The following is a 15,360-nucleotide window of genomic DNA, read 5'->3' on the forward strand; positions in this document are numbered from 1 at the left end:
GAATCAGACATGACTGAGCATGCACACACACACACACACAGGAGATGTATAAATACAATAAATGTCTAATGTGAAGTCTTGTAGGGCAGAGTGATTCATTGTGTATTCTGGCTGTGTATCTGGGGGCCAGTGCTAAACATACTTTGCATTTGAAGTAAATCTGGAATCAGCAGGCGGTTTTACCTTGGAGAAACCCTAGCATAGTCCTTGAGTCATCTCTGTGGCTAGTGTGTGGAAACAGAGGTGAGGGGGAACGGAAGGACGGTGAATGATTGTGCTAGAAGCTGTAAGAGCACATATTTTTTGCTAGTTTTTACTGTACTATCACATACTTCTTCTAGTATTCACAACTCCCTCACAACACAGCAAACCACTGCCTTTAGGGTAATTGCTCCTAAACACGAACCTTAAAGGGATGCCATCAGCCAACAACAACGGTTGTCACTGAGGAATTTCCATGTGCCCACAATATGATCAGATCTTGGGATGCACACATCTTCCAAGGCTCACAACAACTCCAGGGCACAGGCTCTCACATTATTCTCATTTTATATCTGTAGAAACTGAGCTTCAAGAGATTAAGCAGAGCTGGAATTCAAACTCAGGAACACTAATGAGTCTACCTACCCACACAGAACACAATATAATAGAGCACACTTTAGGGAAGGGCTATGATTCAAAGTCAAAATGATTTTTGAAAAAACTCCCATAAATTGTTCACCAAGTACCTTACATGACACTATGACAGCATACAGTAATATATCTGTACGTCACACATTAGATTATATAATAGAAAATCAAAACGCAATGTGAGTATTTTTAACAAGTAATCGAGGGTGTGGAGTTTATTTTGAGGAAACTAAATGCACACTGCAGTCACTAATAAACCTGACTCAGATGCAGGATGTACAATAAGGAAACAGGCACAGAAGGAGCACCCTTGTACCAGAAGGTTCTAAGCACTCTGGTCACAGCAAGCAGCACACAATACAGCCACTACCTGGCAACGCCCATGGTACATGGGGGTGGCAGGCACACGCGTGCACACCAGTGTCACACAACTGGGGCTAGAGAGCAGCCATTCAGGAGGACGTGAAAAGGGAGGATTCGAGCCTTCTTGAGAGACTCAGACACAGAAGGATAGATGAGATACAAAGACCATATGAAACATGGATTTTAAAAAAACACCCTGGTTGAACCCTCCTACACTGTTGGTGGAAATGTAAATTGGTGCAGCCACTATGGAGAGCAGTATAGAGCTAACTAAAAATAAAGCTGCCATATGATCCAGCAGTTCCACTCCTGGGTACACATCTGGGAAAAATAAAAAACATAATTTGAAAAAGTACATGCACCTCAATGTTTACTGCAGCACTGTTTACAATAGCCAGGACGCAGAAGTAACCTAAATGTCCAACAACAGATGAACTGACAAAGAAGATGTGGTACATACATACACAATGAAATATTACTCAGCCGTAAAAAGAGATTGAAATGCCATTTGCAGCAACATGGATGGATCTGGAGATGATCAGGCCAAGTGTAAAAAGTCAGCCAAAGAAAGGCAAATATTATATGATATCACTTATATGTGGAGTCCAAAACATGATAGAAATGAACTCATCTATCAAATAGAAACAGACTCACAGACATATAGAACAGACTTGTGGTTGCCAAGGGAGAGGGAGTCAGGGAGATGGATTTGGGGTATGGGGTTAGCAGAGGCAAACTATTATACAGAATGGATAAAAAACAAGGCCCTACTGTTTAGCATAGGGAACTATAGTCAACATCCTATGGAAATGAAGATGGAAAAAAAAAAAAAAAAGAAAAACAATTCTCTGGTCTTGAAAATGGGATGGGGGGCATCCTAGGTTTGAGTCTTCTTCCTCCTGTTTCTAGCGCTTTGGCATTAGTCCAATTATTTATAAAATGGAACTAATATCTAACCCACAGAATATGTATTTGTAGTGATTTCAGGCATTTATATTTCTATAGTGGAATAATCTTTTCTGCAAATGTGTATTATCTGAAAGAAATTAAAACTCCTTTTAAAAAAGCATTATATCCCCCTTTAATCTTCTCTGGGAAGAACACAGCAGGAATAGAAGGCTCAGAAAGACCAACACTCAGTCCAGGTCCTCTGCTGCCTTACACAGTTTTATCCTCATTTTTACAAATGAGCAAATACAACTTGAGAGATTTAGTAATCTTCCCGAAACCAAACAGCTGTTGAGTGGCAGAACCAGGATCTGAAGCAAGTCTGTTTACCATCTAAACCTAAGCCCTTATCTTAAAAAAACTCAATAAATATCTATCTTTATCAATTATATTACAGCCTAGTGATCCAGAATAAGGGTGAAAGAAAAAGAAATAGCATTATTAATGTAACTGATCAAACTTCCTGGAGCAGCAGCCAGATACCTGGCCCTGTTTGGGGTTCAGCAGTGAACAAGACAGGAGGAGTTCTGCCTCCTGGGAAGCACGTAGTTGGGAGGAGAAATGGGTGCAGGTTGAGTAATGAATTTCATCTTGCTGGGCCTCTGTTTCCTCAGCTGGAAAATGGGAAGAAGTGTTCCTAATTTTATGAGATTCTTCAGCCCTCACATTCTCTGATTCCGTAAGAAGTGTTTGTGTTCCTCTCTCTTTAAAATTCAGTCAGGCTATGAAATGTGATGAATGTTGTTAGCTGCTCCCCAAATCAACTGTTTCCACCCTTTTTCTCTGAGCAGGCCTTCCTGCCAACATAATTCACAATCAGTCAAGTCACAGAACCTACAGGGCACCCAGCAGAAGAATGACCACCCTGGTTTTTCCAGAGTGCTGCTATCTACCTGGCCAAGTAAACTTAACTCACCTGGCCCAGGTGGCCATCCCTGGTTTCACATCGACACCATCTCAGACTTCCCTGGTGGTTCAATAGTTAAGCATGCACCTGCCAATACACTGGATTCGATTCCAAGTGCTGCAGAACAGTTAAGCCCATGCACCACAACTACTGAGCCTGCACTCTATAGAGCCCAAGACCTGCAACTACTGAAGCCTGCGCACCTAAAGTCGGTGCTCCCCAAGAGGTGCTCCACTACAGAAGACTGCACAGCCCAGAGAGAGTGGCTCTCACTTGCCACAACTAGAGAAAGCCCTCGTGCTGCAACGGAAGGCCAAGCACAGCCAAAAATAAACAAAATTAAATTAAAAAAACCCCACCACCTCAGGCACAAACCTTGTTTTCCCATTTTGTCTTCAAGTTACTCATTGAAATAACTGCAGAAATATAACAAAGACATCAAATCAGGCATCCTCTGTCCCCAGTGCCTACTAATAAACAGTTTTCCCCAGTGCTTACTAATAAACAGTTTTCTGTCACTTTAATGATAAAGTATTTCTTTCAACCATTCTGCTGCCCTCATTATTTTTCATTTTTGTCATTTTTGTCATTTTGACCACATCTGCAATACTTTAAAAACAGAACCCTGATTTAGGTTGTTCCAGACCCAACCTTTAGAAGTAAGGATTTTGCTGTTATATTTCTGTTTCCTTTAAAAATCATTTTCCTAAAAAAAAATAAAAATCATTTTCCTGCTTAAATGAAATTAAGTCAATTATATAGGCATTTATGTTAATAATACTGATGAAAACAACACATAGAGGGCAGTAGTACAGTTGGTTGGACTTAAGAACCTCTATTAGCACAGTTAAATATACATATAAACCAAAGCACATGCTGAGATTTCATCCCCTTTTCCCTCCCTCAGAACTACCCTCTATACACCAGATTCCTTAAAATGCAGGGAGATGAAAAAAAACATGAGTGTAAAGAACTTGAGAGACCATTTCCCGGGGTCTCTGAGACAAAGCAAATGACTCAGTCTCTCTCAACCCACAGGGTTTGTTCATCTCTCCCTCATGATCATCATCTGCCCCTCAAGCCACAACTCCAAGCCAGGGGAACTCCATATTGACTGATTCCAGTACCTAACTCAGCCTAGAGCATAGAGGCTGAGTTCAGCGATTGTTCAACAGACGGATACATGAGACGCTTCTGCTGAAGGGAGGGGTATGGGGACAGGAGGGAAAGGCTCAGATGGAAAGAGAAGAAGGCAGTTTAGGGAGAACTCTCAAGAGAAAGGTCACAGGGATGAGGACAGCCTGCTCACTAAAACACCACTTCCACACACTCCACATTCACTACCACAAGCTTCATTTTCCACAGGCCAACATCCACGCAGGCCTGCAGCTTGCAAACCTGCAAGCCCGAGATTCGAGTCAGGCATTTCTGGGTCTGGAGTCCTGCCTCCAGAGAAACAAAGGGCTGTGAGACTGTAGACAGCATGTCAGGTGTCCAGACGCTAGGACCTGACCAGGCTGGAGTGCCCCATCCGATACCGAAGGCAGATCTCTGTCTCCTCTGTGGAGCAAGGTGGTTTGAGCCAGAGAGTCAGAGGTGCCCCGTAACCAACCCCTCCTCTCTGGGCATCTCCTTGGGGTTCTGTCACCCCGATCTCCAACCCCACGCCCCAGCCAGGAGGTCGGGGCTGGGAGCCGCAGGAGGGCTCCGCTGGTGCTCCGGCGCCCTCTCGCGGCAGTCCGCTCTAACGCCATCTCTCAGCCCTTCCTCCTCCCTCTCCAGTTCTGGGGGATGCACTCGGCTTGGGCACTAGCCAGCCTGATTTTGTTCCTCTTCTCCAAGTGCGATGAAGTGCCCTACAGAGGTTAGCATCTCTTGAATAAGGAAGCTCTTTTAGTCAATACACCTTAAACCTGAGAAGGTTGCTTCTAGAATTAACCTTAAGTACTACATTTTTCTCCTGATGTTTGAAGCTGCAGCTCTAGTTTTCTAAGTCAGAAGAAAGTCAGCAATATGATGTTCTGAGCAAGAGATGGAAAAGCAACATTTTAGAAAGTTTGTTCTTTTTGAATGGATCTTTCATTTAAGACAGAATAAAGGATTCCCCTGTGGACTTTCTTAAACTGGATACACATAAAATCTCTATTTACTTTATTGACTCAATTGTGACATTTAAAATAGAAAGTTAGGACTGAGCATGAGCAATTCTTCATAAAACATGAACATTAACAGGGATGGCTGCAGACAATGACTTTGTACAAATTGAATCACATCTATTGAGTAAATACTGCACTGGCTCCAAGAGACAGCAAAATATTAAGACTCAAGACACCCAGTGAAGGTAGGAGAACCCCTCCCCCACCATCATCCCCGACTTGGACTTGGTCAAGATCATCAGTACCCATGGCCACCACCACAGTAATTATCTCTAGGGAATGTGAGTCTCTTCTCAGAATCAAGAGACTTCCTTAGTAATCAAGAGGGTTGCTTAGTGAGTTCCCTGATCTTGAGCATGTCATCTCTCTGAGGCTCAGTTCCCACATCTGTCAAATTAAACAGCTGGAGTCAATAGATGATCCCCAAGCTCTCTTCTGGTTCTGACAGTCAAAGATTCAAAGTGATAAAATTGTTGTTCACAGTTCAGAGATAAGCCCACCATAGCCCAGCTTAGAGGGGCTACCCGACCCATACAAGGGCACCAAAATCATAGGACAAGGATAAACCTTCCCAAATAAGTCATCCTTATCACGTTCCACTCTTCAAGACTTGCCTTCAGGCCTTCTATGTTTACTCCGTTAAAAAGCTAGTGGTTCTCAAGATGCTTTCCCAAGACTACACCACCAAAGAAAAGACTTCCCAGCATTTGCTAACTTAGGGAAAACATATACTATATGTCATATATATTTAGTAGTTCATAGCGGAAAGCTCCCACATAAATGTGATTTCTAGTACAGAAAAGACTAAAAGTATATGTAGGCATTACTATGTTTTTACTCTGCAGTCACAAGTTTTAGCAGATTGGTTGAATTTAATGCTAACTGAGGTTCTACTATATATTCCATTTCAAATAACACAGAAAATATAACATTTTGCCTGACCCATTGATTGGGCTTGATTTTGGACTTACCAACCTCCACAAGAACTTCTCACTCAAAGAAAGGATATGTTACTCCAGCCCCCTTAATTTTGATAACATACTTCCCTCAAAAGAAAGACCATTCCAGAATTTTTAGATCATGCTAAAAAGAATCAAAGTTCTATAATCTGTCTTTACTATCTGCATTCAATCAGAAGAAAGGCAAAGTTAAAGGCAACTCTATTATCATATGCTGGCAGGTCAGTTTTAATGCACTATAGGATGGTCTTGAACTATGTGACATTTTATTTTAAGTGCATTGAAACTTTTCTGACTTGATAGATATTTTGTGACTCTAATACACTGGCTACTGTTGCCAAGGAAATATGACTTTGGGTTACTGCAGGGATCCAAAGAGGCTTTTGTTTTTGTTGTTGTTGTTGCTTTTTATTAAATATTAACATGACAAAAATGGGAAAAGTAAATATAGAGAATAAATTCAGCCCCTTTCCTTTTCAAAATGCATGAAATACAGACCCTCTGGTCACATCTCTGATTTAAAAATACAAAGATTTGTGAAGTGACTTTCCAAACTGGTTTAGAGACTTTCTCTCAACCAGTGAGGCTGGTACCACCAGAGTTCTCTTATTTTTTTGTTCTGGATTGAGGCCCCTGTGAAAGTATGTTACACTGATTATACACCATATTGGCTACTAACCGCCAATGTGTTTTATCTCCAAATGGGAAAATCCTTTCTTTATGAGAATAAAGGTGGTTAAAGGTCCAGCGTATTATATTTCAGAAAACTTGCAAAGAGAAGACAGAGAAATGCATGGTGCAAAGTCTATAAATACCTTCAGCTGAGTTTCAAAAGATTCCAATATAGATGAGAATAAAGATTTCACCACTGACCCATTTTTTTTTCCCTCTGTGATTCCTTCTAGCTAGTAGAATCTAAAGTTTTTCAGTCATGAAAGTGGACTCAATCACTGGATAATGAGAAGGATACAGCCTCTATTTCCTGGAATACTCCATGAAACTACTTTGGAAACAGATAACAACTTTGCTTCCCACTAACTAAAGTATAATATCTTAAAATCAGATGCCCACATGCAGATCAAAAACCTGTCAAACAAGGCATTTTTTAATCAAAACCTCCAGAAGCAGGGTCTCCTTAAGACAAACCAAGGATTCAAGCAAAATGCCATGCTACTACCTGAGACCTGAAGATAAACAGGAAGTCTGTAACAACCTAGAGGGGTGGGATGGGAAGGGAGATGGGAGAGAGGTTCAACAGAGTGGGGACATATGGCTGATTCATGTTGATGTTTGGCAGAAACCAACAAAATTCTGTAAAGTAATTATCCTTCAATTTTAAAATAAATAAATAAAAAGAAACACACAAATCTCAGAGCAACTATTTTTAAAGAGATATTCAGCAACTGTAGGAAACTGCTTGTCTTATGCTGGGAAGATCAATGCTCCCAATAAATTATGCCAGGATGAGCACTCACAGGAATGGTATAGGTTTGACATCCGTGAACCTTTTCACAGGGCAACACATTAGCAGACCTTTGGTTCCATTACAGGAAAGCTCTTCTGATTGATGGTTTCCCTGATGGCTTGGTAGTAAAGAAGCCACCTACCAATGCAGGCGACTTAAGGGACGAGGGTTCGAACCCCAGGTTGGGAAGATCCCCTAAAGAAGGAAATGGTAACCCACTCCAGTATTCTTGCCTGGGAAATCCCATGGACAGAGGAGCCTGGTAGGCTAAGTCCATGGGGCTGCAAAAGAGTCAGACACAACTTAGTGACTCAACAACTTCTCACTGAACCATTAAAACCAGCCCAGGATTCAACAGCCACTCCCACTATGGAGGGATACTTCTTTTTATGTGAGGCTTAGGGGAAATCACCTAGTTTTCATGTGGTTTGAGTTTGGTCCTATGAAACCCTCAGAAGTTCCCTCCAGAGAAAAATGAGGAGATCCTGGCCTTTATTAATATGCACAATGAACACAGGTGTCCTAGCTGTACTTCCCAAACCTATTTTTATCCACCTCCCTACATGTAGGTACCTTTCATCTGCTCTGAACTCAGACCTATCTATTAGAGTGACTTTGTAGGTCTTTCTTTAAAAATGGACTGATAATAAAATGAATTTAACCTAGAAGCAGCAGTTTAGTAAGGGAAATGAAAACATCAGAAGTTATCTAATCACAACCACAGCCATCCAGAGCTCTGTCTTATCTGCTGGGTAATAAAATGGAACCTTCCTAAGCTTGAAGAACATCAAATGAAGTAAGCAACATTGTTTGCCTCTGGCTTTTGCGGGATCTTATGAAGCTTAACCAGTCAGTCAGTTCAGTTGCTCAGTCGTGTCCGACTCTTCGTGACCCCACGAACGGCAGCACGCCAGGCATCCCTGTCCACACCGACTCCCGGAGCCTACTCAAACTCATGTCCATTGAGTTGGTGATGCCATCCAACCATCTCATCCTCTGTCGTCCCCTTTTCCTCCCGCCTTCAATCTTTCCCAGCATCAGGGTCTTTTCAACCAGTGTACATGAAGTACAAAACATTGGCATGGATTTGAAACATCTGTGTTCTAGGAAAGTTTTTTTGTTGTTGTTGTTTTTTTCAGGGGTGGGGGTGGGGGAGTGGGAGAGTGCAGGGTCTGGGGGAGGTTGTTTTAACATAAAGCAAAAAAGTGAAACACAAAACCGGTCCTTGAGAACAGAGATTGTTAAGAGGGCAGTAGAGAGAAGGAATGGGGAGAAAAGAACATCTCCTCTGAAGTGAAGGTAGCTTTTCCAAAAGAATAGGGTTTAGTATCAGCTTCAGGAGAACACTTTAAAAGACCTTGGACAGCTCAAAACCCCTGGTAAGGGAACCAAAACCCAAGTGAGCCACAGCAGTGCTTCAAAACTCCTGGCAAAGCAGCAAGAGGATGAGGAGCTGGTTTTGCATAATTTTGAATACAGGAGGAAAGAAGCAGAAGCATCAGCTCTGGCATCAATGGGTCAGTTGCAGGGGGCGTGGGCGGAGGGTATTTCTCTCTTCAAGTCTCCCAGGACACTCATCTCTCCCTACACCACCTCACTACCATTCACCCTTCCTCCCTCCACCTCCGGTACCCCGGGGGGCAGGCAGCACTTTTTAAGCTCGAGCCCCTAGGGACCATCTCTGCAGCCTGGATTCTTCCCGGAGCCTGGCAAGTTCGGAGGCTGGAAGTCAGGCTTCCAAGGCCGCTGGAGGCGCGGTGGGACCTGGAGGAAGGGTGGGGGATCTGAAACCTTTAAAGCCCACCCTAGTCCTTCAAGGCGAGGAAGGAACGGATCTTCCTAACAGCACTTTTCAGAGGTCACCTCCTCCCCAAACGACGGTGATCAATACACACTTGACCCCGCAGGTACCAACTCCTGTCTCCTTCATTTCACCCTAAGGGTCCTTGGGCTTCTGTGACAGCTTTGGTCCCGACCTCTTCACTGGGCTGCGGCCAGCGCTTCAGAGGTCCCTCAGTCCCAACCCCGTTCCCTCCCCGGGGTACTTTAACTAATAGAGGAAGGAGCGCAGAGGGATGTGGCTCAATCAAGGAACCTGAGAACCATGGATGAGTTTTAAGCCAGAGAGCCCGAAATACAATTAAGTATTATCGCACCCTATCCTAGGGGGGTTAGGGAGGAGGAGGGGAGGTTAGGAGGCTGAGAGGCTGAGTCTCACCGCGGCGGTCCAGCCCCGGGACCCCGCACAACCCCCACCCCCATCTTCCTCGCTTTCCCGCCGTCAGGAGGATAGATGCTGCGCCTCCAGGTCCCGATTGCCTCCGGACTGGCAGATCCACCCCCTCCCGAACCCCCACCAGCCGAGCCCGCCGGGCGGAGGAGAGGGGCGAGGGGAGGGACCGAAGTTCCCCTGGACCAAGAGGCGGCGCGCGGCTCTTCCTAGACAGCAGCGCCGGCTCGGAGCGAAGCCCCGCACCTCAAAAGTTGGTCTTGGTACGCGGTGCAGGGTCCCGACCAACTTACCTGGCGCGGGCCCCGAAGGCGGACTGGGCTTCGGCGGGCGACCTGGACGCAGCTGCGGTGCGGCCGGGGGCGGGGACGCGGTCGGGCTCGGGGGTCGTGCCGCCCTCCCCTCGGGCTCTTAGGCAGCTCAGCAACCGCCGAACGAAGAGGCGCCGAGCTGGGAGTTCGGGCGGCGCGGGGACCCGGGCTCCATGCCGGGGGCGGGGGCGGAGCCGCTCGGCCCTCGGTCACTCCCGGGGAGAGGTGGGGGCGCTGGAGAGGGGGGCGGAGCGGGAGCGGGGAAGCAGGGCGCGACCCCGCGGCGGGGAACTACGGCTCGGCAGAGAGGTTCCACCTTCTGACGAAACCCGCGCGCCCCGCCGCCCGCGCGCAGCCGGCTCTGAGACCTGGGAGCGAGCGCCCCCTGGGGGCCTCGGAGGAGGGCGCGGCCGGGAGCCGAGGGCGCTGCCCCGCCCTGCGGGAGCGGATCCTGAGCCGCTGTTGAGCCCTGGATAGCGGTCACGCTGGTGGCAGCTGCAGCCCTAGCTCCCCTCGAGGCCCAGTCGCTCACCCCGGAGTCCTGGGCTCAAGTCACCCTAGAGACCTCCTCTTCATTTCAGAAGAAATCGGAAATATCTGGAAAGAGGTAGCAGTGATGCTACTTTTTGCACACATTCCTAGAAACTTCTTGGATGGATGCTCATCTGCCACCAAAAGCGGTGACGAGATCGCTCATCTCTGAATCCTCTATGTCTACAAGAGTGCTTGGCGTATGGTAGGAGCCTGGTAGTTATTTTTTAGTAAATAAATGCATGAATAAATGAATGGATATTGAGGCTCTTTTTCATCTCATAATATCTTCCGGAATACATCCGCTTTACAAATAATGTAAGATAAAGAACTGCTTGGGGAATACCACTGCTTAAAAATAAGTATAAACATGCCGTCTTATGTTAAGAGGTTAACCATGACCGCATGTTATGAAGCACTTTAGAAAGAAAGTGTGACTTTTCTGCTCCAAACTTAGGTCGAATTCAGGCAAGTGAGTGGTTCAGATGTATACTGTGCACTGCTCTTGATTGTTCCAAAAATAGTAGATAAACTAGACAGTTACGTTCTCTCAGCATGGAGAGTATTGTCAGAACCACACATTGGACTTCAGAATCCATAAGGTTCAGAAAAATCTGTCTCTGTCCGACATTGGAATGACATGGAGGATATTGCACACGATGTAGACCGGGAGACAGGGACATAGCCGGGTCTTCCTCCCCATCTTCCTAAGGCACGTCTAACAAGACCTCTCTTCATTTAAAGAGGTTATCAGCCAAGGACTTTTACCAACCACAGTGCTCTAAATTTCAAAGGCCAGAAGAGAAATAATTGGATGAGGAACAGGAACCTCACTCATGGTTCTGTAGAGCCAATTAGGAAGATCTTTGAGAAGCAGAGGAAGATAATATTTCTCTTCCCCCAGGTTACCTCTCAAGTATGCCATTTTGAAGGTCTTGAGACCTTCAGCCACAAAATATCGACCCTAGAAAGACACTTAGGGAGCTTGTCTGTATAGTAAGTGCCTTTGATTCACTTTGATTGGAGAAACTTGGGTCAGGTGGTTAAGCACAAGTCAATCATTGTGGCCTCACAGGATTCCCTTGATGCTACAGGCCTTCCACAGAGCTAGGGAGCATTCACTGTGCTCTGCTGCACTTCTGGAGCCGACGTGGAGCTCTGCCTGATCCACAGCAGCTGAGCATGAGACACAGGATGGTCCCCCAAAGGAAATTCATTGTCGTATTACAAGAAAACGAGGGATAGATGCTGTGCAGGCAAACTCAGCATATGTTTACTGAATATGGAAATACTAAGTAAGAAAATATTCCTTTCCAGTTTAATAAAGAAGTAGCCTTGGAGATAAAGTTGAGCTGGATTGAATTTGCAAAAATGAGGGAAAGAAAAAGGAAAGTGATTATGTATTTCCTTGCATGTTGATTGTGTCGTCTGAAATCTAAGTCCCATGAAGGCAGGTGATGGTCTGTTTTGTTGTCTTGTGATCACAACCCTGATGCCATTGCAATGTCTGTCACTTAGCAGATAGTCAATAAACATTTGTTAAATTTACAAAAATGCCTTAGAGTTTATTGAACACAAGCGTCTTATGGGAAAAGGAATTAAGGTGAGAGAAAAGGCATTAAGGTATGTTGATCATGTACTATTTCCAGGCAATCTGTAAGCTACTCTATGGATCACCACCAATTGCCCACATAGATTTTATTATCTTTACAAAAAGCCCAGGGTTTGGGTGGTCAGAATGCACAGACCAGAGAACGTAGTGTTGGTGGAAGCAGACTCTGAAAGCACAACTAAAAATGACATACCCAGGAACCACAGGGCAAATCAGACAGAACCACAGGGAGAGTCCAGTATAACCATTGTTAGTCCCTGTGCTAAAGGCACAAACACACAAGCTGAACACAGCACCACTACTTGTGACAAATACGGTTTCCTCTGCCAGCAGGCTTCAGATCCCTAATTAGAAACAGTTGCCTGCAAACCAGTGTGCAGAACACACGTGCAACTCTATGCCAGAAATTTGGATTTTTTTTTTTTTCTCAAGGAAAAAATTTACACTGAAGGTAAATTCAAAGAGGCTCTCTGCCAGGCACAGAAAGCAAAATTCTCTCCCACCTCACCCATGAAACTAACAGTCCAGCCCATCTCTACAAATTAAGATCTATAACCAGCTCATGAACTCAGGTCGCAGTCACTGCAAGTTGCTCATTCCCTGGAGTCCCTTCAACTACTGTTACCACAAAACCCCCGATCGGTATCACTCACCTCCTTCCAACTCTCCTCTTCGTGGATTCTGAGCTGCTGGGCTCTACAGACATAGTTAAAATGATCTAAAGAAAGCCGCAGGGTCACGGCACCACTGGCATTCCCAAGCCGCAAAAGGAGCCTCCAGTTCTGTGCAGATCCTCTCACTGGGTCTCTGTTTGATAACATAAGGGGAGGCATTTGCTTACTGTCCTATGCCAATATGAAAGGCACCCCTCCCATCAGTGTGACAAGTGCAGTACTGGAATGAAGCCAGGAAATGAAAACGGAAAAAATGTGGATTCTTACCAATTCAATTGATCCCATTTTTTTAAGGGTGACAGATGATGAAGGGGAAAAACAGGCAGAGAATCAGTGCCCTGTATTGAAAACCTTAGATTCTTCCCTGAATGATTTTGTTTTGAAATTGAATTCCTATTTTCTTTTTTTCTTTCTTTCTTTTTTGCATCCTCAACCAGTCAAAGAGACTGCTATAAATAACAGGACTTATTTTGGAGACTTTGGATCAGAAAAGAATCTTGCATTCCTCCCCCCCAGGGTTATTTATATGTATAAAATGTGTTCTTTTTTCTATTTATGTGATTTTGAGAATTGACTGATATGTCTTCCTCTGGTGTTTCTATATATGCCTGAAATGGGTTATGTTACTGGAAAGCAGAGAGGAATGCTCTAAGAAAGTCCTTCTAAGATGCTGAGAGTCAGTGGAGAACTGATATGCACATTCCAAGCTTGTGTCGAGATGATATCTTCTACTTCTGTCATTCTTTTATGTGAAGACCTCAGGCACCTATCCACCAGTCACAATCTCCCAGTCATGAAGGGGTGCCCTATTCTTTTGTCTACCAATAGGTGGCATCAGAATCCCTTTAGCTCTTCATTGCTTTTTAAAAATCATTGGCAGAGAGCGTTTTCTTTCTGAGATTTTATATTTTACCATGGGTGATGCTTTAAAAACATTAAATTATCTTTCTATTATTTCAGAGCAGATTACCCCATTTATCTCTTTTTTATTTTCTTTTTTCATTTATTTTTATTAGTTGGAGGCTAATTACATTACAATATTGTAGTGGCTTTTGCCATACATTGACATGAATCAGCCATGGATTTACATGTGTTCCCCATCCCGATCCCCCCTCCCACCTCCCTCCCCATCCCATCCCTCTGGGTCTTCCTAGTGCACCAGCCCTGAGCGCTTGTCTTATGCATCCAACCTGGGCTGGTAATCTGTTTCATCCTTGATAGTATACTTGTTTCAATGCTATTCTCTCAGAACATCCCACCCTCGCCTTCTCCCATAGAGTCCCAAAGTCTCTTCTGTACATCTGTGTCTCTTTTTCTGTTTTGCATATAGGGTTATTGTTACCATCTTTTTAAATTCCATATATATGTGTTAGTATACTGTATTGGTGTTTATCTTTCTGGCTTACTTCACTCTGTATAATGGGCTCCAGTTTCATCCATCTCATTAGAACTGATTCAAACATTATCCTCAATGGTGAAAAATTGAAAGCATTTCCCTTAAAGTCAGGAACAAGACAAGGGTGCCCACTCTCACCACTACTATTCAACATAGTTTTGGAAGTTTTGGCCATAGCAATCAGAGCAGAAAAAGAAATAAAAGGAATCCAGATAGGAAAAGAAGAAGTAAAACTCTCACTGTTTGCAGACAACATGATCCTTAACATAGAAAACCCTAAAGACTCTACCAGAAAATTATTAGAGCTAATCAATGAATACAGTAATGTTGCAGGATATAAAATTAACACACAAATCCCTTGCATTCCTATACACTAACAATGAGAAAACAGAAAGAGAAATTAAGGAAACAATACCATTCACCATTGCAACAAAAAGAATAAAATACTTAGGAGTATATCTACCTAAAGAAACAAAAGACTTATATATAGAAAACTATAAAAACACTGATAAAAGAAATCAAAGAGGACACAAATAGATGGAGAAACATACCGTATTCATGGATTGGAAGAATCTATATTGTGAAAATGACTATATTACCCAAAGCAATCTATAAATTCAATGCAATCCCTATCAAGTTACCAATGGTATTTTTCACAGAACTAGATCAAAGAATTTCACAATTTGTATGGAAATTATTCCAGGGAAAAAACCTCGAATAGCCAAAGCAATCTTGAGAAAGAAGAATGGAACTGGAGGAATCAACCTGCCTGACTTCAGACTCTACTACAAAGCCACAGTCATCAAGACAGTATGGTCCTGGCACAAAGACAGAAATATAGATCAATGGAACAGAATAGAAAGCCCAGAGATAAATCCACGTACCTATGGACACCTTATCTTCGACAAAGGAGGCAAGGATATACAATGGAAAAAAGACAACCCTTTAACAAGTGGTGCTGGGAAAACTGGTCAACCACTTGTAAAAGAATGAAACTAGAACACTTTCTAACACCATACACAAAAATAAACTCAAAATGGATTAAAGATCTAAATGTAAGGCCGAAAACTATAAAACTTCTAGAGGAGAACATAGGCAAAACACTCTCCGACATAAATCACAGCAGGATCCTCTATAACCCACCTCCCAAAATATTGGAAATAAAAGCAAAAATAAAC

At 43.8% G+C, this 15,360-nt stretch overlaps 1 protein-coding gene across 5 annotated transcripts in view; it reads right to left on the reverse strand.

Moving 5' to 3' along the window:
• CPNE4 (copine 4) overlaps positions 1-12,886 on the reverse strand; it is a 656,552-nt gene extending 643,666 nt beyond the window's left edge. For 4 of the 5 annotated variants that reach the window (XM_043875010.1, XM_043875009.1, XM_043875011.1 and 1 more), the window contains exon 1: positions 12,766-12,886. In XM_043875010.1, coding sequence (XP_043730945.1) covers positions 12,766-12,818 — 53 coding nt within the window. In that variant the 5' untranslated portion in view covers positions 12,819-12,886. Of the gene's footprint in view, positions 1-9,951; positions 10,297-12,765 lie in introns of those variants that run through there. The other variant, XM_043875008.1, reaches the window with a different exon arrangement.
• Positions 12,887-15,360: the final 2,474 nt, after the last annotated feature.

Source organism: Cervus elaphus, chromosome 19 (genome assembly GCF_910594005.1).
Source record: "Cervus elaphus chromosome 19, mCerEla1.1, whole genome shotgun sequence".
Classification (NCBI taxonomy): Eukaryota; Metazoa; Chordata; class Mammalia; order Artiodactyla; family Cervidae; genus Cervus; species Cervus elaphus.